This window comes from Adiantum capillus-veneris, chromosome 19 (assembly GCF_014529385.1).
Source record: "Adiantum capillus-veneris isolate H3 chromosome 19, ASM1452938v2, whole genome shotgun sequence".
NCBI classification, from domain to species: Eukaryota; Viridiplantae; Streptophyta; class Polypodiopsida; order Polypodiales; family Pteridaceae; genus Adiantum; species Adiantum capillus-veneris.
Window position 1 is genome coordinate 7,929,931 of NC_140949.1, and position 25,226 is coordinate 7,955,156.

Below are 25,226 nucleotides of genomic sequence, written 5' to 3' on the forward strand. Positions count from 1 at the left end.
TGGCTTTTCGGAAGCATGTGCAACTTGTGACCATCCTTTGGAGAGTCAACGTCACTGTTTCTGGGACTGCCCTATGGCACAGCAGGTTTGGCTTCGGGTCCTTCGACTGATACCAGCTCTTTCCACAGCACGACACTACACTTGGGGGCAACTGCTGTAGTCTAAAATCAGTAAATTAACAAGTAATTCTCTGATTTTCGATGAAAATGATAAAGTGAAGTTGCTGTTTTTTATTAAAAAATCAGCAAAAGACCGCTAATCCTCACCTACGAACACACTTACGAGAAGAAAAACAAGTAATTTCAGCATTTAATCACTAAAATTTACCTCGAACCTATCCGTAGGTGTGCACACGGTCCTCCAACTCATAGGGGATGGGTTTGTGATTCGACCCAGCTATATGGATACACATCTATCTCATGGGTTACGGTGTGCCATTTGTCAGATACGGACATCTTCACGCCAGCTTGAGATTGAGACTGGCAGATACCAACAACTAGCAGGATATGCAGCCTATGCCATACAGAGCCAGAGACCGAGACACGTTATATATGTCAATGCACAATGTCTTACGAGATACGGGGTCGCTACCACTGTCCATTCAAAGAAGGCTTTGACCCTTCTCGAGAGTCATGAGCTATCAAGACCAGAGATGTGTTGGCCTCTATCTACTTGAGTTACACAGACAAACAGATAGTTTACTGAGGAGATCTAGAGAGAGACAATCCCAAAGACAGATTAGAGTTTACTGATTTCTTCACACCAAACACTGGACAGATAGAGGAGCAGCCACCACTACAAAGCTCAGCTCATACTCACACCCGCGGTATTCTCATTGACCGAGCATTGGAGCTAGGGAGATCGAGATGCCCACGACTGAGGAGAGGAGCTTCACAACATCGACAAAGACTACAACAAAGGATTCCAGCCATGCTATCTCGACATCCAGAGTACAAATGAGGATGGATCCATCACCCATAGTATCTTTCTCTTGTATTGGGCACCCACTGTATCAGTGATCACACATGCCCCTCGCAATTCCAACTAGTAGCACTGCTAGATTCATTTTAGTATCTCTTTTTTTTTTTTTGGTACTCAGACACGGTACCAGATTCACAAGTTTGTAACAGATTGGTCTCATAGGTCATTTTGGCCTTTTGAGGACGTTAATATATCATCGTATTTCACTTCATCATCTCTCTCTCTCTCTCTCTCTCTCTCTCTCTCTCTCTCTCTCTCTCTCTCTCTATGCTGCTCCCGCTGCCGCTCGCACTCCATCACTCTCTCTCTCTTTGTGCTCTCGCTCCCGCTCGCACTGCTGCGCGCGCTGCTGCTCCCACAACTCCTGCACCCGCCCTCTGCTGCCCGCACGCGCTCCCCCCCTCCCTACTGCTCCCTCCCACTCGCGCTCTTGTGCCCCTGGCCCCGCTCCCTGCTGCTCCCTCGCGCTCTCCCTGCAACTCCCAAACCTAGCTCGTAGAAAGAGAAAGAAAAATTGCATAGAGAGAGAAAGAGCGAAAAAATACGTAGAGAGAAAGAGGGGGGAAAGTAGCATAGAGAGAGAAAGAGGGGGAAAAAATGTCGCGAAGAGAGAGAAAGAGGGAGAAAAAAGTAGTGTAGAGAGAGAGAGAGATGAATAGCCTAAAGAGAGAAAGGGTAGAGAGAGAGTCTCTACCCACGTAGAGAGACAAAGAGGGAAAAAAAAAGCGATCGTAGAGAGAGAAAGAGTTTGCACGCGTAGAGAGAGAGAGAGAGAGAGAGAGAGAGAGAGAAAAAAAAAACTATTCTTCACTTCTATACCCCTCTCCCTCTCCTGTTGTGGCCTTTCAATCATGAGAAAGCAAAATGGCAAGGATGACCCGGTGGAGGATGCCATCCAAAAATGCAAAGAAGAGTTGAGCGAGTCCATCAACAAGATCAACCGCCACCTCCTAGGTACTATTAACGTACTCGACGCGCGCGTGGCAGCACAAGAAAGCACAATACATACGCTCGAGGATCGCGTGAAGGCCCAAGATGAGGAAATCGCACTACTCAAGAAAGAGCTTGCAGAGGTGCGATCCCAGAATGTCCTCGAAGAGCGAGAGCTTCAACCCTCAGTAATTGAAGAGCTTAACACGATTAAGGAACAAGTGCGGGCCATCAAAGAAGGTGGGGAGCAACAAAAAGAAATGATGACCTCGTGCATAGATGTCATCACAAAGACCCAACAAAAAGCAAAAAAGGCCGAAAAATGGATCGAGATTGCCAAGAAAGGAAAAGGCAAGGAAATAACCCCCACCCCCACACCAACCATCATCTACTTGACACTAGAAGAGGAGCAAAGGAGATGTGTGGGAGCCTTACACGTAAGGATATGTGGCCTCAGAGACCAAGATAATGTGGATGAAGAGGTGAAAGAACTCATGACTCTCGTGGGGGGTCAACGAGCAGACGCATACGAGGGCTTGGAGAGTGGGCACTAAAAAAAGTGGGAGCAACGGAGAAACCCCGAAGGAAAGGACACTCATTCTCCGCTTCCCCTCCATGGAAGCGAAGAAGGACTTCTTGAAGAAGAGACCGACTCTAAAAAAGACTGGCATCTTTCTTGGAGATGACCTCACCCTCTCGCAGATTGCTCATATGCAAGAAGTAATGCGAGAAATTAGAGCAGCAAGGGAAAAGGGGAAGATTGCGTTTTACAGGGATGGAAAGGTGGTGATATTGGAGCGATGCCCCGCATGACGATGCGAGACCTATGGGACCACACTAAAGATGGCAACCTGGAATTGTAATGGGTCACTCCGTCTTGATGTGGAGGCCTTTGAGGATAGCTTCACAGGGAGAGACATCATTTTCTACCCTAAGACGCATCAAGCCCCTGGGCAATCCATGCCACAGGTGAGCCGAAATAGATGGGAGACATCCTGCAGGCAAGAGACCATATCGGAACATCGAGGACGGCGCTCAGGGGGAGTGGCAATTCTATTCAAGGAGGAGTTGCAACCATTGATATATATAGCACGCAAAGAAAAACAGGCTAGGTACATGTGGGTGAGGCTCAGGGTAGAGACGGGGGCAGAGACCTCTACATTGCTATCTGTTACTTTCCTCCGAGTACGTCAGTATATGCATCACCTAGAGGACAATCCCCCTTTGTTATTTTGGATAATGACACATGGGAGTTTTCCAAGGATGACGACATTATCATGCTAGGGGATTTAATTGCTAGGACTACCCACCACCAGATGATACTTTCGAGAAGATGCTTAAGGAGCTCGACGTTACAGAGATGGGTTTATCCAGACTATCACAAGATGAGGAATACACTGAGTATGGCAGATACTTGATAGATATGGGAACCGCACATAGATTGGCCATTTTGAATGGCCTACAAGGATTTTCCACAGCTGAAGATTTTACTTGCTTTCCACACCGACATGGTGCCAGCACACTCGATTATGTTATGGCCCAGCCAGGTCTCATTCCATTCTTTCAGGATTTCATGGTGGGCACTAGGCCAGTTGGAGTAGCAGTTGATCATGCTATCTTGTCTTTCACCCTGACGTTTCAATTCAGCACACACTCGGTATACCTTCATGAGGGAGACGGATTCTGTGTATATGGATGAGGTATACAGCAGCTATGCACCCAGGAGCCGGGACGGCCACTAGATGAACTCACTCAAATACTAACAGAGACGCTCCATGACGCAGCATCAGAGGCATACCCCCAAAGCCAGCCTACACGGAGATGATCTGGGAGCATGCCCCAGAACAGCTGGTATGATGAGGAGTGCGACACGAGGATCAAATTACAGAGGGAAGTGCTCATGGGAATTACCACACATAGACAGTCACGGATTATCTTTTGCCGCCTAGTGCGACGAAAAAAACGGGCTTATCTATCTCAGCTAGAGTGGGATCTGTATCAGCTATTTATAAGTCACGACTCAGGCAAGCATGGAGGCTATTCCACGAGCATTCACCACCACCAGAGGTTGCCTCCAATGAGACATGGGGGAATATGCCACATCTCTCTACACAGCATCAGGGCAACCACCTCTACCGGACCACCCGGAGACATGTTCTTTCTTTACTACCGAGAGGCTAAGGAAAGCCATTGACAGGATGAAGACAAGGAGAGCACATGATCATGATGGTTTGGTAGCAGAGCACTTCATCCATGCCAGAGATATGCTTGCAGAGCTCCTGGCTATGATGTTTAATTGAGCCATGTATAAAGGCTTCCATGAGACTTGGAGTTTGTCTACGATTGTGCCTATTTTCAAGTCAGGAGATCCCATGATTCCTGAGAATCATCGCACCATCATGGTTGTTCACACATTAGCTAGGCTGTATGCATCCGTTCTTGAGCAGGAGCTAAGTAGATGGGTGGAGCGAGAGGGCATAAGAGCATTAGGGCAACCAGGTTTCAGGAGAGGTTTCTCCACTCTTGACCAGATTCTAACACTCAGAGCTATTATTGAGGAGGGTAGACACCATGGCAAGAGGATCTATTGTAGCTTTGTGGATTTCCGCAAAGCTTTTGACACAATGCCGAGAGACAGACTTATACGCAAACTACAGGACATGGGTGTGCCTACAAAGCTGATATGGGGTATTTTGGCTCTATACAGGACAGTGACGGGGTTGGTAGGCACCACTGAGGGAATGTCTGACATGGTCCACTCCACTATTGGAGTAAAGCAAGGATGCCCCCTATCCCCGACTCTTTTTGGGATGTATGTGGATGAGTTTTCGGACTATGTAGAGCGTCACGGAGACAGGGGGGCTCAGCTAGCAGGGCAATGGATTCCGTTGTTACTATATGCTGATGATATTGTGCTGATTTATGACTCTCGAGAGGGGATGCAACATCATTTGGATGCTCTGCATAAATTTGCTCGTGACACTGGATTGTCTGTCAACAAGGGGAAAACCAAGGTTATGGTGTTCAAGACCACACCAGTGGGTCAAGAGGTCAGCACCCACATTTACGTATGGCCAAGAGACTGTGGATTACACAAATGCATATACTTATCTTGAGGTAGTCTTCGGTGGACCGGTGTTTTCACTAAGGAGAGCATCAAAGACTAGACTGACGAGAGCATATGCAACTTTGGGAACACTGGAGAGGATGTGTTCTCAGGTTCAGTTTTAGGAACCACGAACAAAGCTCTGGCTTTTTGACACTCTAGTGACTCCAGCTATGCTCTATGGAGTTCAAGTATGGGGGCCCTCAGTAGACCACCATGGGAGATCTGGCAACACAGATGGATGGAGATGTATGGAGAGGCCTCTGGTCTCTATGATCGCTCGGATGATTCCGGCTAAGGCCTCAGTGCCGCATGAGATTATCCGAGCCGAGCTAGCCGCCCCCCCCCCCCCCCCCCCCCCCCCTCGTGGTGGAGGCATTGACCAGATCAGTATCCTTTATGCACGGTCTATGGGATCTCCCCAGGGACAGATACGCTCGGCTTGCCCTGGAGTCATCTCGACAACTAGCTCTACAAGGCGACAAAGCATGTTGGCATGGACAGATGACAGCATGGTTTCAACATGGATAGATTGCCTCCTTCAATACTCCCTGGATGCACCCTCCCTGTCTCTCACACGGACAGAGATCACCAGACTCATACATCAGGACCTGATTCAGCTAGATACCAGGAGCACATGGATACACCCAACATAGGGCACGAGGATGGCCTTCTACAAAGAGCATCTTCTTCAACTCACGGAGGACAGCTTTGTGACTAGGCTTGCATACATGGATACGCACTTATCTCATGGGATAAGATGCGCTATTGGGCAGATACGCACATCCTCACATCAGCTTCAGATCGGGACTGGCCGATTTCGAGGGGTGCCAGCAAGGGCCACGATATGTCACCTATGTGACTTAGAGCCAGAGACAGAGCTGCACTATACATGTCATTGCCCGGTGTACTATGAGATACGCGGCCGCTTCCATTGCCTGTTCAAAAAACGTTTCGGGCCTTTTTCTAGAGTCATCGGATACAAGGATCACACATGCCTCGGATTGTTCCTACTAGAGCTACACAGACTTAGGGAGAGCTTGTTAAGGACATCGTGGGAAAGACATTCTCAGAGACAAATCATAGGTTTCTTTACACCAGCCAGGGGAGAGCCAGAGGAGCAATCATTACAACAGATCTAAGAGCCCACCCATACTAGAGGTACACTGCTTGACCGATCCACTGAGCTAGGCAGATCAAGACATGCACGACCTCAGGGCATCTCCCACCACCAACGAAGGCTGCATCAGAAGATATAGATCACTCTAGCTCGACATGCAAGACGCCCAACCAGAGTACTGACCATGGAGGAGGTTGATGAGATCCGACAGCGACCGATGAGAGATTTCATCTAAACCCACAAACCCCCCCCCACTGTATCTCGTCTAAATCTCGAATCAACTTCAGATTTATTTCCTTTCTCCTTAGTATTTTAGTGTGAGTTCTTTGTAACTTTGTAATTTCCGTACTGAGACATGATATCAGATTCACCAATTGTAACTTTTTGGTCTCATAGGTCATTTTGGCCTTTCCAAGACGTTAATATAACATCTCTCTCTCTCTCTCTCTCTCTCTCTCTCTCTCTCTCTCTCTCTCTCTCTCTCTCTCTCTCTCTCTCTCTCTCTCTCTCTCTCTGTGGTCGCTGGTCCTCCTACGCGAGCTGGACTCCTACGCGTCGCGCGAGCAGGTCCCCTACGCGAGTTGGTCCTCCTACGCGAGCTGGTCCATTACGCGGGAAGGTGGCGCAGAGCAGAGGTCTGCTGCAGGTCGCAAGGTACCATACTCTACAGGGGCAACAAGTGAAGCATGTAAGGCAAGCAGCGTGAGCAGTGAGGCTTGTAGGGCTGGTGAGGCCTGGACAGCAACGGCAACGCAGGGCAGAAGCCAAGGCACGCGAGGCTAGGGCAGAGCAAACGAGGCTCGGCAGAGAGCGTGAACCGCTCTGCAAGCTCTTCTACGCGTAGAAAGTCCTATCCTACACGCACCCCAGATAAAGCCTTTTAAGATTTTAAGTTAAATATTTAAGTTTTGCCCTATTCTCAGTCTCTCACCCTAGCTAAAGGAACTCCATGTATGGAGACATGATGAGAGAACTAAGGAGAGAGATCCGGGGGACACAGAATGAGGAAATTCAGATCTTGAAAACGGAATTACGAAACCTAATCAAGGCCGAAGTAAATGTAACAGAATGCGTTATGCAAAAGAAACTCGATGAGGCAGTAGCAAGTTTTGAAGCATGGAGAACAAATATGGAAAAGCACATGGGGGAAAACGATGCAATAACCGAGGAGCTAAAAGAAGAACTTGCGGCTTGCAAATGTGCAACTAAGGAGAAGGGAGACGACCAACCTTCGGTGCTGAAGGAGATCGAGGACATGAAGGATCACATGAAAGCTCTACGGGAAGGAGATGAACAGAAATTGAAAACGGCATCTTCATGGGCGGAACGTCTTTTTAAGACACAAGAAAAGGTTGATGAAGCAGAGAAATGGATTGAAGATGCGAAGAAAGGGAAGGCCCAAATGCCTGAGATCACACCTACCTCCACCATTATTAATATGATCATTAAAGAAGAGCAAAAAAGGAAGAATCGGGCTCTGCATGTGCGGGTCACAGGAGTCAAAGACAAAGAGAATGTAGATGAAGAAGTGAAGGAACTGCTACAACGCATGGGCATCACAGAGCCTACTCACACAAGTGCATGGAGAGTGGGCAAGAAAGGAATCGATGAGAAGGGAAACGTAAAGGATAGGGCACTTATTCTCCGCTTCCCGAATATAGAAATAAGGAAAGAATTTCTAAAGAAGAGGCCAACTCTTAAGAAAACCGGTATTTTCCTCGGAGATGACCTTACATTGGCACAAGTGGCACACATGCAAGAGTTGATGCCAGAGATAAGGGCAGCAAGAGAAAAGAGGAAAATCGCCTTTTATAGAGGAGGGAAAGTAGTGGTTCTGGAAAAGAGCTCATCATGACAGTGTGAGACCTATGGGGCGACGCTCCGGATAGCGGCGTGGAATTGTAATGGATCATATCGGCTAGATGTAGGTGCCTTTGAAGACAGCTTTAGGGACAGAGACATAGTTTTCTACTCATAGACACACCAGATACCGGGACAGCTTATGCCACATGTGAAGGGTTATTTATGGGAAACAGCTGGTCGACCAGACAAGAGATCTCTACGGGGTAGCCGGGGTTCAGGAGGAGTAGCAGTCTTATTTAAAGAGGAGCTGAAACCACTACCACAGATTATCAGGAAAGATGAGCAAGCAAGGTATATGTGGGTGAGAATGAGAGCCGAGACAGGTAGATTTCTATATATCGCTATATGCTACTTCCCTCCAAGTACATCAGTCTACTGCTCACCTAAAGGACAGTCCCCTTTCTCCATATTGAATAATGACATATGGGAGTTCTCTAGAGATGGAGACATCGTTCTCTTAGGAGACTTTAATGCCATACCGGCCAACTCTCAAGCAGTATTCTATGATACTTCTAAGGAAATGCTCAAAGAAGTGGATTTATCACAAAAGGGGCTTACTAGAAACTCACCGGATAAAGAACACACTGAATATGGGAGACATCTCAAGGAGATGGCAACTATATATGGTTTGGCCATACTTAATGGTCTAGAGAATTTCCCATTATCTGGGGGATTCACATGCTTCCCACACAGGCATGGGGCCAGTACAATGGATTATATCATGACTTCACCAAGCTTTATTTCTAATATCGAGGACTTTAAGGTGGGACCCAGACCGGTTGGGATTGCAGTGGATCATGCTCTCTTGACCTTATCAATCTCCTTCCAATACAATGCCTCTCAAGTACAAAGAAAGAAGACACACACAAGATATATTTTCACGCCAGAGACTGATTCGGTCTATGTGGAAAAGATCTATAATAGGATGTGGGCAGCCGAGCCAGTATATATCGTAGAGGAGATTACTTCTCAGCTAACAGAGATACTACATGGAGCAGCACAAGAGGCATACCCACATACTCAACCTGATCAGAAGAGAGGACCTGGGAACATGCCTCAAAGCAGGTGGTACGACGAGGAATGCAGAGAGACGAGAACCCAGGTCCAGAAAGAGCTTACACTTGGGATCAACACATATAAGCAGTCTCGGATTGCTCTTCGGCGTATAGTACATCGCAAGAAAAGGGCATTTTTAGCCAAACTGGAGAAGGATTTATATCAGCTCTTCTTGAGTCAGGACTCACATGAGGCCTGGCGTTTATTTCACGAGCACTCATCGCCCCCGACAATTACTTCTCCTGAGATTTGGGGTCAATATGTAACATCATTATATATGGTATCTGGACAGCCTCCATTACCAAATCCGCTAGAGCCATGCCCTGCTACTACTACTTTCTTTACTACGGAAATGGTGAAAAAAGCCATTGATAAGATGAAGACAAGAAGAGCATATGATCATGAGGGTTTAGTAGCAGAACATCTGATCCATGCCAAGGATCTACTTTCAGAAGTCCTTGCTCGTCTGTTTAATCGGGTCATGTGTGAAGGATTACCTGAATCTTGGAAATTATCTACTATCGTACCTATTTTCAAGTAAGGGGATCCTATGATACCCGGGAACTACCATACCATTATGGTAGGTCACACATTGACCCGACCGTACGCATCCATTCTTGAACAAAAATTGAGTAGATGGGCAGAGAATGAGGGCATAAGGGCAAGAAGACAAGCTGGATTCAGGAGGGGTTATTCCACTTTAGATCATCTTCTTACGCTCAGAGCCATTATTGAGGAAGGAAGAGCAAGCGGGAGAAGGATGTATTGTTGCTTTGTGGATTTTCAGAAAGCTTTTGATACAGTACCAAGGGCCAGATTGATGCGCAGGATGCAAGAGTTAGGGGTCCCCAAAGATTATTTGGGGGATCATGGCCTTATACGGGTCAGTAACTGGTTATGTACGTACTCCAGAAGGGGATTCCGACATTGTTCATTCCACCGTTGGAGTAAAGCAGGGATGCCCATTGTCCCCTACTTTATTTGGTATGTATATAGATGAGGTATCAGATTACATTGATAGAGAGGGTGACAGAGGTGCTCAACTTGCAGGGTCATGGATCCCTTTGTTGTTGTATGCAGATGATATTGTATTGATAGTAGAATCACCAGATGGAATGCAGAGGCAATTAGATGCATTACATAAATTCGGGGAGGACAGCGGACTATCGGTAAACTTGGGTAAAACCAAAGTTATGGTGTTTAACACCACACCGCAGTGGGTTAGGAGATCGGCACCTACATTTGCATATGGCCAGGATACAGTAGAGTACACAGATGCATACACATACCTTGGTGTGGTATTTGCACGACCGAAGTTTACTCTTAAGAAAGCAACGGATGCTAGATTGTCCAGAGCCTCTGCGGCCTTGGGAGGGTTGGAGAGGATGTGTTCACAAGTGCAGTTTCAGGAACCACGATTATAACTTTGGCTCTTTGATATTGTGGTGGCTTTGGCTATGCTTTATGAGGTCCAGATTTGGGGACCATCTGTGGATCAAGATAATTGGAAGTCAATGGAGAGACCTTTGGTATCTATGATTTCCCAAATGATTAGAGCCAAGGCCTCCGTACCACACGTGATTACCGAGCGGAACTAGCCGCCCCTCCGATAGAAATTGAAGCTCTTACCAGATCAGTGTCCTTTATACATGGTTTGTGGGATACAAATAATTGCCGATATACTAGATTGGCCCTCGAATCCTCTCGACAATTGGCAATGAAAGGGGATACATCATGCTGGTATGCTCAACTGTCCTCGTGGTTTCAGAGACACGGGTTCAGTATGGAAAGATTACCCCCCTTCCAATACTCTCTTGAGGCTCAATCACTGGCAATTACACGAACAGAGATTAATAAAATCATCCGCCAGGATCTTATACAGTTGGATACTAAGAGGACATGGGTAGACCCTACACAAGAATTGGGCACGAAGATGGCCGACTACAAAGAAAACTTCCTACAGCTATCTGAAGATGGATTTGTGATTCGCCCAAGCTACATGGATACCCACCTATCTCATGGTTTGAGATGTGCTATTGGTCAGATTCGTACATCCTCACACCAACTGGAAATTGAATTTGGCAGATTTAGGGGAATCCCACCTGAGAGCACAATTTGCAAGTTATGCGGAATGGAGCCGGAGACAGAATTACACTACATATGCCATTGCACCGTATACTATGAGATACGTGGGCGTTTCCATTGCCTATTTAAAGAAGGCTTTGGACCTCTAGATAGAGTCATGCAATACCAAGATCAAAGATGCTTAGGCTTTTACCTATTGGAACTACATCGGCACAGGGATAATCTAATGAGAAGACAAAGAGCACTACAGCCTCAGAGGCAGATCACAGATTTCTTCGGATCGAGAGAAGCAAGAGTGGAAGGAGAAGCAAGAGGCCAGCAGCCAACACAAAGGAGTACCCACATTCATACCAAAGGCACCCTCATTGACAGGGCGATTGAGCTTAGGAAATCGACACGACCATGACCGAGATGCAGAAGCACACTTCACCGGAGGAGACTACAACAAAGGATTAGAAGCATTCTAGCCAGACACCCAGAATGCTCCTAAGAAGTTTATTTAATACTTTGTATTTAGTTTTTCGCATTTATTTTCACACTTAGTACTTTAGTGCTAAGGTACCCAAACATTGTAACAGATTCACCACTTTTGTATCAGTTTGGTCTCATAGGTCATTCTAGCCTTTTGAAGACGTTAATATAACATTTCATTTCATTTCATCTCTCTCTCTCTCTCTCTCTCTCTCTCTCTCTCTCTCTCTCTCTCTCTCTCTCTCTCTCTCTCTCTCTCTCTCTCTCTCTCTCTCTCTCTTTTTTTTTTTTTGGAAAAAGTCAGGGCTGTATATTACTGAGTACAAAATAATCCCAGCGGATGCCAAAGTAGCCTATCATGTGGGGTGTACAAGCTGAATGAAAGGAGGAGAGCCACTATAGCGACTACTCGACTAGAACAATCTCATGGTGGTCGGTGTGAGGAGTGGAGGAGAAACCACTGAGGAGGGGGCATAATGCCAAGTAATCTGACCACCCTTCAATGTGAAGAAAAGTGGGGAGGAGGAAGGCAACAAAAGTGGGGAGGAGTAATCTGCCCAACACCGAAGGAAGGCAAATCGACAAGCCTCGGCTGCTGTAGATGTACCGGAGGACGAATCCCACTGCCAAACCAGGGTGTGAATGGTGTCTAGCCAAATGGCAGTGAGGATATCCAGGAGGAGCTGTGGAGCCGCACTGAGAATGTGAAGACAACGAGCTCTCCAAATATTCCATAGTGTAATACTAGTGATGACTGAGAAAACTGCATCACGTGTCTGCGAATCTCCCTGCCAAGCAATCTGTGGTAGCATAGCCAAAGTCCCTCATCGATAACCAGTGGAGGTAAGCATGAAGGCTGGATCTGTGGCTGAGCCCTCGTAGAAAAGATGCGGGCCGGGCATCGACATCAACCATGAGACAGATCCCCAAGTAAGATCTCTCTCTCTCTCTCTCTCTCTCTCTCTCTCTCTCTCTCTCTCTCTCTCTCTCTCTCTCTCTCTCTCTCTCTCTCTCTCTCTCTCTCTTGAGCAGCAGTTGAGTAACTGGGCAGAGGGTGAGGGTGTACGGGCAAAGGGACAGGCAGGTTTCAGGAGGGGTTTCTCCACTCTTGACCATATTCTGACACTCAGAGCTATCATTGAGGAGGGCAGGTCACATGGGAGACGGATTTATTGTAGCTTTGTGGATTTCCGCAAAGCATTTGACATGGTACCGAGAGCTCGACTGATGCGCAGACTGCAGGAGATGGGGGTGCCCACAGTGTTGATTTGGGGGATTATGGCTTTATACAGATCAGTGATGGGACATGTACGCACCCCAGAGGGGATATCTGACTTAGTTCACTCCACTATCGGGGTGAAACAGGGTTGCCCATTGTCTCCTACTCTACTTGGTATGTATGTTGATGAGGTGTCTGATTACATTGACAGAGAGGGTGATAGAGGTGCCCAGCTGGCAGGGACGTGGATCCCATTGTTGTTATATGCTGATGATATTGTCTTGATCTCTGACTCACCAGAGGGTATGCAGCGACAGTTGGATGCATTACACAGTTTTGCAGAGGATAGTGGATTGTCTGTAAACCTTGGTAAAACCAAGGTCATGGTGTTTAACACCACACCGCAGTGGATCAGGAGATCGGCACCGACCTTCACGTATGGTCAAGAGATTGTGGAGTATACAGATGCATACACTTACCTTGGGATAGTCTTCACTGGGCCGAGGTTTTCTTTGGGGAGAGCAGCAAAGACTAGACTGACCAGAGCTTATGCGGCCTTGGGAGGCTTGGAGAGGATGTGTTCGCAGGTTCAGTTCCAGGAACCTCGGACAAAGTTATGGCTCTTTGATACTTTAGTAGCCTCAGCTATGATGTATGGGGTACAGGTATGGGGACCTTCTGTAGGCCAGGATGGTTGGAGACGTATGGAGAGGCCCTTGGTATCTATGATCTCCCGATTGATTAGAGCCAAGGCCTCCGTACCTCACGCGATCATTCGAGCAGAGCTAGCTGCCCCCCCCATGGAGATTGAGGCGCTTACCAGATCAGTGTCCTTTGTGCACAGCCTATGGGATACTACTAGAGACAGATATGCTAGATTGGCCCTTGAGTCTTCCAGACAGTTAGCTCTACAGGGGGACACTTCATGCTGGTATGCACAGATGACTTCATGGTTTCAGACGCATGGCTTCACCATGGACAGGTTGCCCCCTTTCCAGTATTCTCTTCAGGCACCCTCGCTGTCTCTTACACGGGTGGAGATCACTAGACTCATTCGTCAGGACCTGATCCAGCTCGACACCAGGAGGACATGGATAGAGCCGCCTCAGGAGTTGAGCACGAAGATGGCTTTCTATAGAGAGCATCTTCTCCACCTCACAAGAGATGGGTTTGTGATTCGACCCAGCTACATGGACACACATATGTCTCATGGTTTGCGTTGTGCCATTGGTCAGATACGCACATCCTCACATCAGCTCGAGATTGAGACCGGTAGATTCAGAGGGATACCAGCAGACAGCAGGATATGCCGATTATGCCAGAGAGAGCCAGAGACAGAGTTGCACTACATATGTCATTGCACAGTGTTCTATGAGATACGGGGGCGTTTCCACTGCCTATTCAGAGAGGGTTTTGGTCCTCTATCTAGGGTCATGAGTTATGAGGATCAGAGATGTCTTGGACTATATCTACTTGAGTTACACAAGTATAGAGACACTTTACTGGGGAGAGCTAGAGAGAGGCAGTCCCAGAGACACATTACAGATTTCTTTTCACTAGATATGGGACAGCCAGAGGAGCAGCCACCACTGCAGAGCTCGTCCCACACTCATTCGACCACTACTGGCACTCTCATCGACCGAGCATTGGAGCTACAGAGATACAGACGACCGCGACTGAGGAGAGGAGCTACACAGCATCGACGGAGACTACAACAGAAGATTCGAGCCATACTCTCTCGACATCCAGAGTGCAGATGAGGATGGATCCTCACCATTTCTTCCATCTTTGTTTCACACACTGTTACATCCAGTTTACCGGGTACCTATTGTATCAGCTGCTACACCCACGTAGTTTTAGATTGTAGTAGTAGTAGTAGTATTTTGTTCCACTTCTAGTTCTTTTCTAGTTCTTTTGTACCCAGACATGGTATTAGATTCACTATTTTGTAACTGATTGGTCTCATAGGTCATTTTGGCCTTTTGAAGACGTTAATATAACATTTCATTTCATTTCATTTCTCTCTCTCTCTCTCTCTCTCTCTCTCTCTCTCTCTCTCTCTCTCTCTCTCTCTCTCTCTCTCTCTCTCTCTCTCTCTCATTAAAAAAAAAGTGGGGCTTTGACCCTTAGCATTACATAAAATCGATCATAGGTCCATATATAAGAAAATTCGAAAAAACCCCAGAAAGGTGTACAAGGAGATCGCGCCACTCAAATCTGGATTGGTTTCTCACGTAAGAACATACATTCCAGGAGGACCTTGTATCTTTGATGCTGATTTGAGTGGGACCCACCCCCCCTCCCCCAAAAAAAAAAGGGTTCTGATGCTATGGAAGGTTCAGGAAATCAAAACATTCAAATTTAAGGCGGAAAGTTGAATACTACCAGATATCCAGATGGGTGCTTACAGCACTGGCTGCTAGGTATGAGCTGGTCCGTCCTCTATGTGGCTAGAAGGCTTCAGCAAGGATTCATCGGCAATTTCTAAATAGTCTTATGTGATCAGCACACTTTGACTTCGGTCTCTGTATTGGCACTACCTGCACTCTCATCTTGTGCGGTTGGTTGCCTAAGGAAACAACCCTGCACTAGACCAATGTGCGATGGGCTCTCGCCTTTCGGAGTAAGTGCCTTGCGGATAGTAAAAGTAGTGACTGAAGTCCATGGCTTGTATCAGGTCACGCATAAGGCATGGGCATTGACGAAATCTATTTCTAAACAACAGAACAGGTAAAGAACTGGAATGACTGAACAAGTAAATTAAACATAGATTATAGTGATTAGAAGTTACTTGAGTTCTCATCATCATCCAGACCCACAAATCGCTTGTGAACTCTTAGACCCAATTCTTGAGCAGCTGCTAGTTTCATCTGCCTGTGTTGTTCTCCCTCAGGAACCAGAAGCAAATCAGAAATTCCACATGTGAAGCCATACATCTGCCAGGAAACTACCATTCCTCATTTTGTTGAAAGAGCATAAGCTAAGAAGCTTCTATAACTGGAAATAAATACCCAATACCTGTAAAAAGGATGTAAACAGCCTGCTGAAACTTGATAATAGTTGCCCAGCGGCATCAGCTCCATAAAACTCTTTAAAAGCATGTACTAGGCCATACTTTCCAAACTGTGCTTTGTCAATCACACCATGAAGTAGCTCATTCTCTTTAATCCTTAATTTTGTCTCACCACTGTTTCTGCCCAAGTACTCTCCAGAGACCTTTCCCGTGTTCTTTATGGTGTAAGGTAACCTCCCAGATGTGACATAACCTAAAATTGTGGATACGACCTGAGGTCTACATGGTTATAATAACGCACATACAGAATCCAAATAGCTTATCAAACAACATACAAATTTTCAGCAATTTGTACCTGTTTTCCAGTCCATAACTGCTTAGGTTTTAAAATTGCAGGTGCCAAAGGTTTAATAGACCGGTCACGTGCAATGACACCAACTTTTCGCCGGCCTGGTCCTTTTAAGTACGTTGCAGGGATGGAAGAAATGCAAGCTGAGTACACAAGCTCTTGATACTCTTCTCTTGTCAAAAACGTGTCTCTCTTTGTTAACAAAGTACCACTAACAATGTGATCCTGAAAGACATAAGCAGCAAAAAGAAGAACGAGGAAATTTAAGAACAATAGATGCTGGAAAAAGCCCTTTTAACTCAACTATTCACTTTGCACTTTATGCCTAAGGTTTCAACACTATACTCTGTTCACGTGATGTTTTTTATTTGTCCGAAATTTTGGTGACTTACTGGATTCTATCATTTCAATCTATTTAATTTTCATTTTGCCTCTTTTCCCCAAAGCTCTTCAAACCGGCAAGCAGATAGAGTTGGATGTCCAAAGACAATGCATGAGCAGTGTAAACTGGGCCAAAATCGGTGACCCAGTTTGATACAATTTGCATTGAAATCCAAGACGTGTGACCCAGTTTGCAGGGCCTAAACTGCCATCTAAAATCAGGACAAGGTGAACTATAAGATCAGGTGTAGAATGAATTAATGGGAGGACAAATTTGTCCGAGCCACTTACAAATCACAATGTGGAAAGAAGGAGCAGCCAATGGGCTCTGAGGTCAGTTTTTGCATTGTTTTGAGATTAAAAAAATGACAGAAACGTAATCTGGGATTCTCTGACCCCAACTGCTCGCTGCTTGCCGTGCTTCACCCACTCTTCTTCCCCCTCGCTGCCCACCCTCCTGCTCGCGCTCCCCTGCCGATCCCCTTCCAACCCCCACGCTGCGTCCCGCTCTCACCTGCTGGCCCCCCGTGCTGCCTCCCCCCAGCCCTCCCGCTGTCCCTCAGCCCGCCAATCCTCAGCCCTCCATCCCCCTGGCCAGCGCAATTCCCTGCTGCACCATTCATTGCCCCCGCCCCCCCCCCCCCCCCCCCCCCCCCCCCCCCCGGCCTTGCTCTGCTTCGCCTCGTAAGTGATGATTTTGATATTACTCGTCGGAGCTTCTCAGAGGGTTGTCTTCACTCGGCCCCTTTCCATCACAGCAGCAGCACACACATCGAGGCTCATGCTCCACCCCAGAGGGACTCCCAAGAAGCCCCATCGCCCGACCCTGCAGAACCCACCATCCGACTTGCTCTTTCACCGACAGAGCAAGTGAGCCTCGCAGCAGAGGTGGAGCGCCACCAAGCGACCTCCGTCATTTGCAAGATCATCGGCACCCGCCCTAGCAGTGGAGAGGTGTGTGATCTCCTCCAGGCCCACCTTTTAGCAGAGGTGGGCAAGATCCTGGACGTTTAGCTTCTCGGGCTACTACCAGATAGAGTTTGAGACCCTCGAGATGGCGTCCAAGGTCATTGCGATGAGTCCTCTAGCCATCCGAGCAGTTCGGGCTCATTTTCGACAGTGGCGCCATGGTTTCGACCCAGCTACCGATTGTCTTGTCGAGGAGGCAGACCTTCCCATCTCAGTCTGCTTCCCCTGCCTGAGGAGAGGGTACCTTCTGCTCCTGTTTAGGATTTGCTCAGAGATTGATACTGTCCTGGAGACACCTCGTACGGCAACCTCTGTAGCTGCCAAGGCAGCTGACATACCCACTGTACGCATTCTGGTTCGGGACACCCACACCCTCCCAAAGGTCATTTTACTACCTCGGGTGAGTGGTGGTTGGCTCCGCCAGAATGTGGAGTATTCGGGCCTCCGGAATCAGTGCTTCGTTTGTCGACAAATAGGCCATCTTGCGAAGGCCTGTCCACGGAGGCCTCAACCTTCACCTCAAACTCAGCCCCTAAGGCTGGCCAGCATCAGCAGACAGAGACACAGGGTACTCAGGCAGATTCACCCACCAAGCCTGGGGCCCAAGCAGAGGGTTGGCAGCAGGTCCGTGGTCGGCGTCGACGGGTCCTCTAAGTGAGCCTGGCCCTCCAGGTGGTTGCCAGGCTCTAGGCCAACAGCAGTGGGTTACCACAGGGAACCGTTTCGATCCTCTTCAGCAGGACGAGGCCCCAGCTCCACCCTCCACCTCAGCCTCACCACCGACAGCCCCTCCTCCCCTGAGTCCTCCTCCGCCCACCGCCCCCCCCCCCCCTCCTCCATCCCCACCCTCTAGCCCCCCTGCTTCCACATCTCCTCCCGCTCCTACCCCTCAGCCGGCCCATGGGGCAGGACCTTTCTCGACTACTAGGAGATCTCTTGGCAACGCATTTGCCACGAGTCGCTTGGCGAGAGAGGGACAGCCTTTCTTGCGAACCCCTCTTCTGGTGCAGACATCTCCCTTTGCAACAGTTCCTCGTGGACTAACGAGCCTCGACATCCATGGTAGGTTGAACTTCTTTGCCTACGACTTCACACGTTTTATCAACGACTCTTCACCAGACTTTAAGGTGGCTTGTTTCAGAGTCCATGTATTGTTCCTTGCAATTAGAAGGATTGAGGCCCTAGACACAGCGGTTGGCTTCTCTTTTCCCCTATGTGGCAAGGGCCAGTCTGAGTGGACTCTGGACTCATTGATGGATTGAATGCAGGCCCAGGCCCTTAAGTTCTCTCACCACATGGGAGACTTAGGGGTTACAGATCTGGTACAAACTTTGTGGCCGTTGGCCAAGTTCTCAGTGACACCTCCAGACACGACAAAATGTAGACACATTGTGGTACACTTCTTTGCTGACATGCAAAGCTCATCATGCTATGTATACATACATGAGCACTCCTAGACAGAGAAGGTTGCCCTGCCCATGGCACGCTCTTCTTGGTCTTGGGCTAGACAGTCTTTGTAGTCACGCCTATCTTGGGGACGCTCGGATGAGGATTACTCCCCATCTAATCCAGCCTCGCAGTTAGCTACTGTTGCAGCATTGGTTCTTTCTCGTACTCCATGAGGATTGTCTCATGGAACGTGCAAGGATTAGATGGGCCCCAGTTTCAGCGCCAGCGGGGTCAATTGCGTCAGGAGCTTCAGTGATGCCTTGTGGGCGGAGAGATTGATCTTCTTATGTTGCAAAAGCATCATCTTTGTGAGAGCCGCATTAGACGATGTGGTCAGCTTTTGCGTGGTCAATATGAGACATTTTGGTCAGCTACATTTGGCCCTAATGGTATCAACGGAGGGGTATGTGTTGCTAAATTGGCTTTATCTTACAGAGAAATAATTCTAAATGAATTATTGGATTTAAAAGTGAGAGGGTTTTCTCGCTTGGAACACCAAGGAAAAATAATTCTAAATGAATTATTGGAATTTTAAGTGAGAGGGCTTTTCTCACTGGAGACATCCGAGTACAGAGTATTCCTAGTGCGTCATTCAAAGTAATGACGGGAGCACTGAGAACGGGAATATCTGTAAGGCCACCAGGAACAGGTACTTCTGATGCGTCACATCGGATGGGTGACAGGGAGCATCGGAAAGAAGTATCCGACCATCCGGGAACGAACATCTCTGATGCATCATAGGATGGGTGACATAGAGCATCGTGAAGGAGATTGTCGGTAGGAAAGGACTAGGTGATGGGTATTCTTGATGCGTCACAAGGTGGGTGACGGGTGCATCGGAAAGGGAATATCCATAGTTGGGAGGAAATTCCGAACTGTGTTAGAATTGTGCACAAGGAAAAAACAAGCACTTGAATGAAGATGGGTTCAGAGGAAACTTTGAGGAAAAATAGATGCTTTCTGAGAAAGCGGGACTGCTTTTCGGGAAAGCAGATGCTTTTCCGCAAGGAAGTCTATGTCTGCATTGCAACTGTGCATGTGATTGCATCCAAGGACGCCTAGGAAGTGCTGTGAAAGCATTGTTTTTAACTTATAAGGTTTTATTGAGTTTTTGGGCAGGTTCAGACTATTTTTAAAATACGCCGGCCGCCCACTTAATAAGTGGGCAGCCATCTGATAAATAAGGCAACAGATCAGCCAGCGTTTCCTCTCTCTTTTGCTGGCGGAACATCGAAAAATTAAAATTAAAAAAATTAAAAAAAAAGGCCGCGATCTCTACGCGAGCAGCTATTCGTGCCCGTGGCTAGGAGCTCTAAAAGCATCACATGCCCTCACTCAGAGGGGAGGATCAGTTTTTGCAAGAAGGAGATGCGACTGCAGAGTTCACCCGCAAAGAAGACGTTTGCCGATGATGCCCATGGCTGCCCCAAGTGTACCAGATGTCGCCAAGACCCAATGCGCAAGTTGCGTTACGAGCGTCGCGACTTTGCAGGTACGATTTTTATGTTATGATCTCTAAGTATTTGATTGTAGGTGTACTTCCTCTTCGTGAGGGAGTAGGAGCAGAGAAAGGCATGAGCCTCTGCAGGATAAAAGCGCTCTGAGGAACTAGAGCCAGATCAGCCCAAGGGTTTCGTACCCAAGTTTGGGAAGCAGATTCATGGATTGAAGAGAGGTAGACTCTCGAGATGTGATCTGGAAGTTGAAATTTCCAAGAGAAGGACTTCGTGTCCAAGAAAGAGGAGTTATTCTGCAGGAACAGGACTCTGGAAACAAAGTTGGAAAAGAGTTGCAAGGATGCCATGCCCTGAGTCTGGAAGGTGTGATCCAGAGGCGAGAACCTTGGTTCTCAAGGATTTGGAATAAGGAACGGAAGTTCCTTGGAATAGGGTTTTGCCCTAGGAATCGGAAGCCGAGGCTTCCGGGAACCATGAAGTCTTATTCTAGAACGAACATGGTAATACGTTCGGTTCAAGTGCTTGTATAGACTTCTCCTCAGTAATAAAGATACTATTACGGGGGGGGACCAGCCCATCTTTTGGTCCCCAGTACTATGTCGATCTTCTCTCTCTCTCTCTCTCTCTCTCTCTCTCTCTCTCTCTCTCTCTCTCTCTCTCTCTCTCTCTCTCTCTCTCTCTCTATATATATATCTATTTCTCTCTATATCCTTTGGCTTCAGTACTAAGTGATAAAGTCTATTTATCCGAATGTATTTTATATTGTTATGCGCTCCCGTTTGTGACAGTATGTATGAATATTGCAGACTCATGGCAGCAGGCCATTGTGGGCAAAGGTATTATTGTGCCTGGCACGGATCAATGGATTACTATGCAGGTTCAAGGTTGCCTCACGGGCTTCCTGAACATCTATGTGCCCAATGTGGCAAGCGCACGTGCAAAGTTTTGGTCTCACATTGTAGAGTCTCTGTCGCACGCAGAGCAATGGTGCATTGGCGGTGACTTCAACATGCTGGAGGACCCTCTAACATGATTGGAGGTAGCCATGCTATTGTGCACGGGGCTGAGTTGGCAGCTTGGGAGAGGCTATGTATGACCTTGAGGGTTTCGAATGTTTGGCAGCATTCGGGCTTTGTGAGGCCCCCAGACAGCTTGGCCTTCTCTCGCTCAGAGCGCAAAGTAGGAGGAGTGAATCTATCTCGGATAGATCGCTTCTACGCCAGTGACCACATCTGTGATATGGGTGGATCTATTTGCAATTTGTCTGGGACTTCCTTTTCAGACCATGCACCAGTGATCCTCACTGTGACAGAGAGACAAAGAAGGGGGAGCACACTGCTACGCATCCTGAGAGAATCTTGTTGAACTCCCAGCTCAGAGAGCGAGTGGTGGCTCTTTGGACGAAGGGCTTGGACACGCAGGACTCCCCTGCTGACAGAGTGGCCTTGGACTTGTTGAGCTTAGTCGCTTGTTCCTCCAGGAGTACACGGCTCGCCTGGCTGCAACGAGGGAGGAGGAGAAGCGTCTCTGACGGGGCGTTGCCTCTTTGCAGAGGATGCAAGAGCAGAACCCAGACAGTCCTTGGTTGGAGGAGCAATTGCAACAGGCTCGTCAGGAGTTGGCCAACATAGAGGAGCGGCGGCATGAGTTTTCTTTTCATCGACAAGCATCTCAATGGACCCAGGTGGGTGACAGAGTGATTGGGGCGTTCTTTGAGACAGTGGAACCCCGTCATACGCACACTAGTGTCATCCATTTGAGGAGACCCGACCGGTCAGTTGCTTCAGAGCCAAACGAGATACGTGCATTTGCTACTGACTTTTACCGTGACCTGCTGTCAGCAGAGCCTCAGTCAGAACGTCAGGATGCATGCAGAGAGCAGGTTTGGGCACAGATGCCTTGTCTTGTGACTAAGGAGATGCGCCAGAGGCTTGACCTGCCTCTTCAGCTAGAGGAGCTCCATGAGGCTGTCAAAGCACTTCCCCAACGTAGTTGTACTCGTGAGGAAGGATTGACCCCCATATTTTTCTTGGAGTACTGGGACTTGCTTGGTAAGATCTTTGCAGTGCTTTTCAGTACATCTTGCACACAAGAGAGATGCAAGACAGCATGAGTGAGGGCTTGATCTACCTCATTCCCAAGAAGGGTGGCTCCTTGGATGATATTCGACGGTGGCGGCCCATCACCATCCTCAACTCAGCCTACAAAATTCTAGGCAAGGCTCTGAGCTTAAGGATTCAGCCACTTCTAGAGAGTATTATACATGGGATCCAGACAGATTTTTTCAAGGAGCGCAGTATCCTTGACAACATCTTCAATTTTTGGGAGGCGCTTGCCCTCGCGCGCCTCCGTGGTGAGGATCTAGTGATACTTTTTCTCAATTTTGAGAAGGCTTGCGACAAAGTTGACTCGGACTTCTTGGAGGAAACTCTACGCAGGATGGGTTTCTCAGACACTTGGAACAGAGGTGTGTCAACTCTCTACAGGCGTGCACAGAGTATGGTGCTTTTGGCAGGAGGTAGAGGGGACCGGTTCACGCTCACACGTTCGGTCAGACAGGGTTGCCCTCTCGCCCCCTTCCTCTTTCTGCTCTACGTTGAGGCGATGAGCAGATTCTTGGTTTCACAACAGGTTGGTCTGCGTCGCTTAGCGCTCCCTATTCGGGGCGATGGGCTACTGGACGCTGAGTTTGCAGACGACTCAGCTCTGTACTTGGAGGGCAAGAAGACCAACCTGCACAAGTGTGAGCAGGCTCTAGAGACGTTTTGTTGTACATCAAGCGCACTGATCAACTGTAGGAAAACAGTGGCTTTCTAGGCTTGCAGTGCTCCTACGCCTGATGGCTGGCAGGTGAGGGTTTTAGATGGATTCCCCCAAGGACTGCAGTTCGCTACTTGGGCTGTGCGGTTGGCCTGGACTTGTCTCTTGAGCAGCAGATTGCTCCCCTCCTCCTCTCCATCACGAGGAAGTTTCTACATTGGAGTTCGAAACAACTCTCTTTGGCAGGCAAAGTTGTAGTGGCCAAACAGGTGTTGTTGGCTACTATGTGGTACACTACATCTTGTTGGATCTTTTCGAGTTCCTGCATCAGCGAGGTGAGAGGCTGATCAGGAACATTCTTTGGTCAGGGTGCGACACTCACATAGCCCGCGCCAAAGTAGCTTGGCAGGTCATCACTCTACCTTGTTCTCAGGGGGGGTTGGGGATCCTAGACCCAGCTCAGCAGGGCAGAGCAGGGCCCTCTTGGGAAGTTTGTTGTTAGAGGACTGCTTCCAGGGAAGGAGCCTTGAAAGGAGTTTTTGCTTCAACGGCTTAGAGCTTGAGTGTCTCATGCAGGAGGCCCTTGGAGACCTTCCATCAGATGAATGATGCGCAAAGTTGGTCTGAGCAGGAAACTTGAGGACCGTTTTGCTGCGACCTTGCTTCGCCCTTGGGAGCAGCTGCGGAGTGGCTTGGAGCAGCACCAGCCCACTTGCACGGAGGGGCGCTTGAGACAGCCCCTTGTTTGGAACCCCATGGTCAACACTCAGAGAGGCCACTTGGTTGGTAGTAGGCCTCATGTTTCTTGGGGTCCCATGGCAAAGGGTCCAGCACGCACTCTAGGCGACTGGCTTCAGTTCTAAAGTTTGCCAAAGGAGATACAGAGCATCGAGCCGCAGGGCATGAGAGGGGTGCAGAGCATGTGTCAAGACATTACAGAGGCTTTACTAGCTGAGTGGCTCACTCCTCTAGAGACAGCAGCTCCCAGATGTATGGGGGCCTTCACGCGGCTGAAGGTCCTCATTGCAGTTCGCGCTTGCTCAGAGACTGTACCCTCTATGTTCTTCGAGATCCAGGGTGAGGGTCGACTACACAAAGTCTCAGTAGAGGCTCCACAGGTTGCAGAGTGTTGTTTTTAGAGGATACGAGTAGTGGGCATCTGTGGGAGGACTTGTGTGATAGATCCTGACCCAGCAGCTCTTGAGACAGGCCATTGGAGGCTTTGGGCTTGGGAGAGCTGCCCTCTGGCACGAGTGGAGTGGGATCCTGGAGAGTGGTTTTGGCGGGACCCTTTCTCTTCAGCCGACCACCCAGGGGTCCCTTTCTTTCAGTACGTTGTTCGACTTGGGCATCACATATTGGCAGCAAGGAGAGAGGCCCGTCCTGCTGCAGCACTTCAATGGCAAGAGGAGGGTCTAACAGCTGAGTTCTTATCAGCCTTTTGGGCGAGGTTATGGGACTCCAGACAGCCGCAGCAAGTCACTTTGTTCCAGTGGCTAGTTGCATACAGAGCCACAACAGTGGGGAACTGGCTAGTACATAGTGGCCTATCGACAGCATGTGCAACTTGTGACCATCCTTTGGAGAGTCAACGTCACTCTCTGTGGGATTGCCCTATGGCACAGCAGGTTTGGCTTCAGGTCCTTCGGCTGATGCCAGCTCTTTCCACAACGCGAAGGTACACTTGGGGGGCAGCTGCTTGGTCCACCCTCACGGGCCCTGCACTATAGTTTGAGCTATCTTCCACTAGCAAGATGATACTGATACAGGGGGGTCGACCTACACTCCAGTCTGCTACAGAGCTTACCACACAGGGGTGGTGCAGTGAGAGAGAGGTGTGTTGGGAGCTCATTTGTGGCCTGACACTCTGGTTCATTTGGCAGGCCCGTTGCTTCCGCATCTTCAAGGCTCACCTTGTCCCACCAGCAGAGACTGTTCGAGACTTTTGGCTGGAGTTGATCCATACTCTCAGGGGACAGTTTGAGACTTCAGGGCAGCTCTAACCGCATGCGGGAGC

The 25,226-nt window shown here is 48.4% G+C and overlaps 1 protein-coding gene across 3 annotated transcripts in view; it reads right to left on the reverse strand.

The window, feature by feature from the left end:
- NRPA1 (nuclear RNA polymerase A1) overlaps positions 1–25,226 on the reverse strand; it is a 183,335-nt gene that overhangs the window by 95,263 nt on the left and 62,846 nt on the right. For all 3 annotated transcript variants that reach the window (XM_086490201.1, XM_086490203.1, XM_086490204.1), the window contains exons 12-14: positions 16,200–16,418; positions 15,850–16,116; positions 15,623–15,767 (exon numbers count right to left, since the gene is read on the reverse strand). In XM_086490201.1, the coding sequence (XP_086346327.1) occupies positions 15,623–15,767; positions 15,850–16,116; positions 16,200–16,418 (631 nt within the window). The remainder of the gene's footprint in view (positions 1–15,622; positions 15,768–15,849; positions 16,117–16,199; positions 16,419–25,226) is intronic.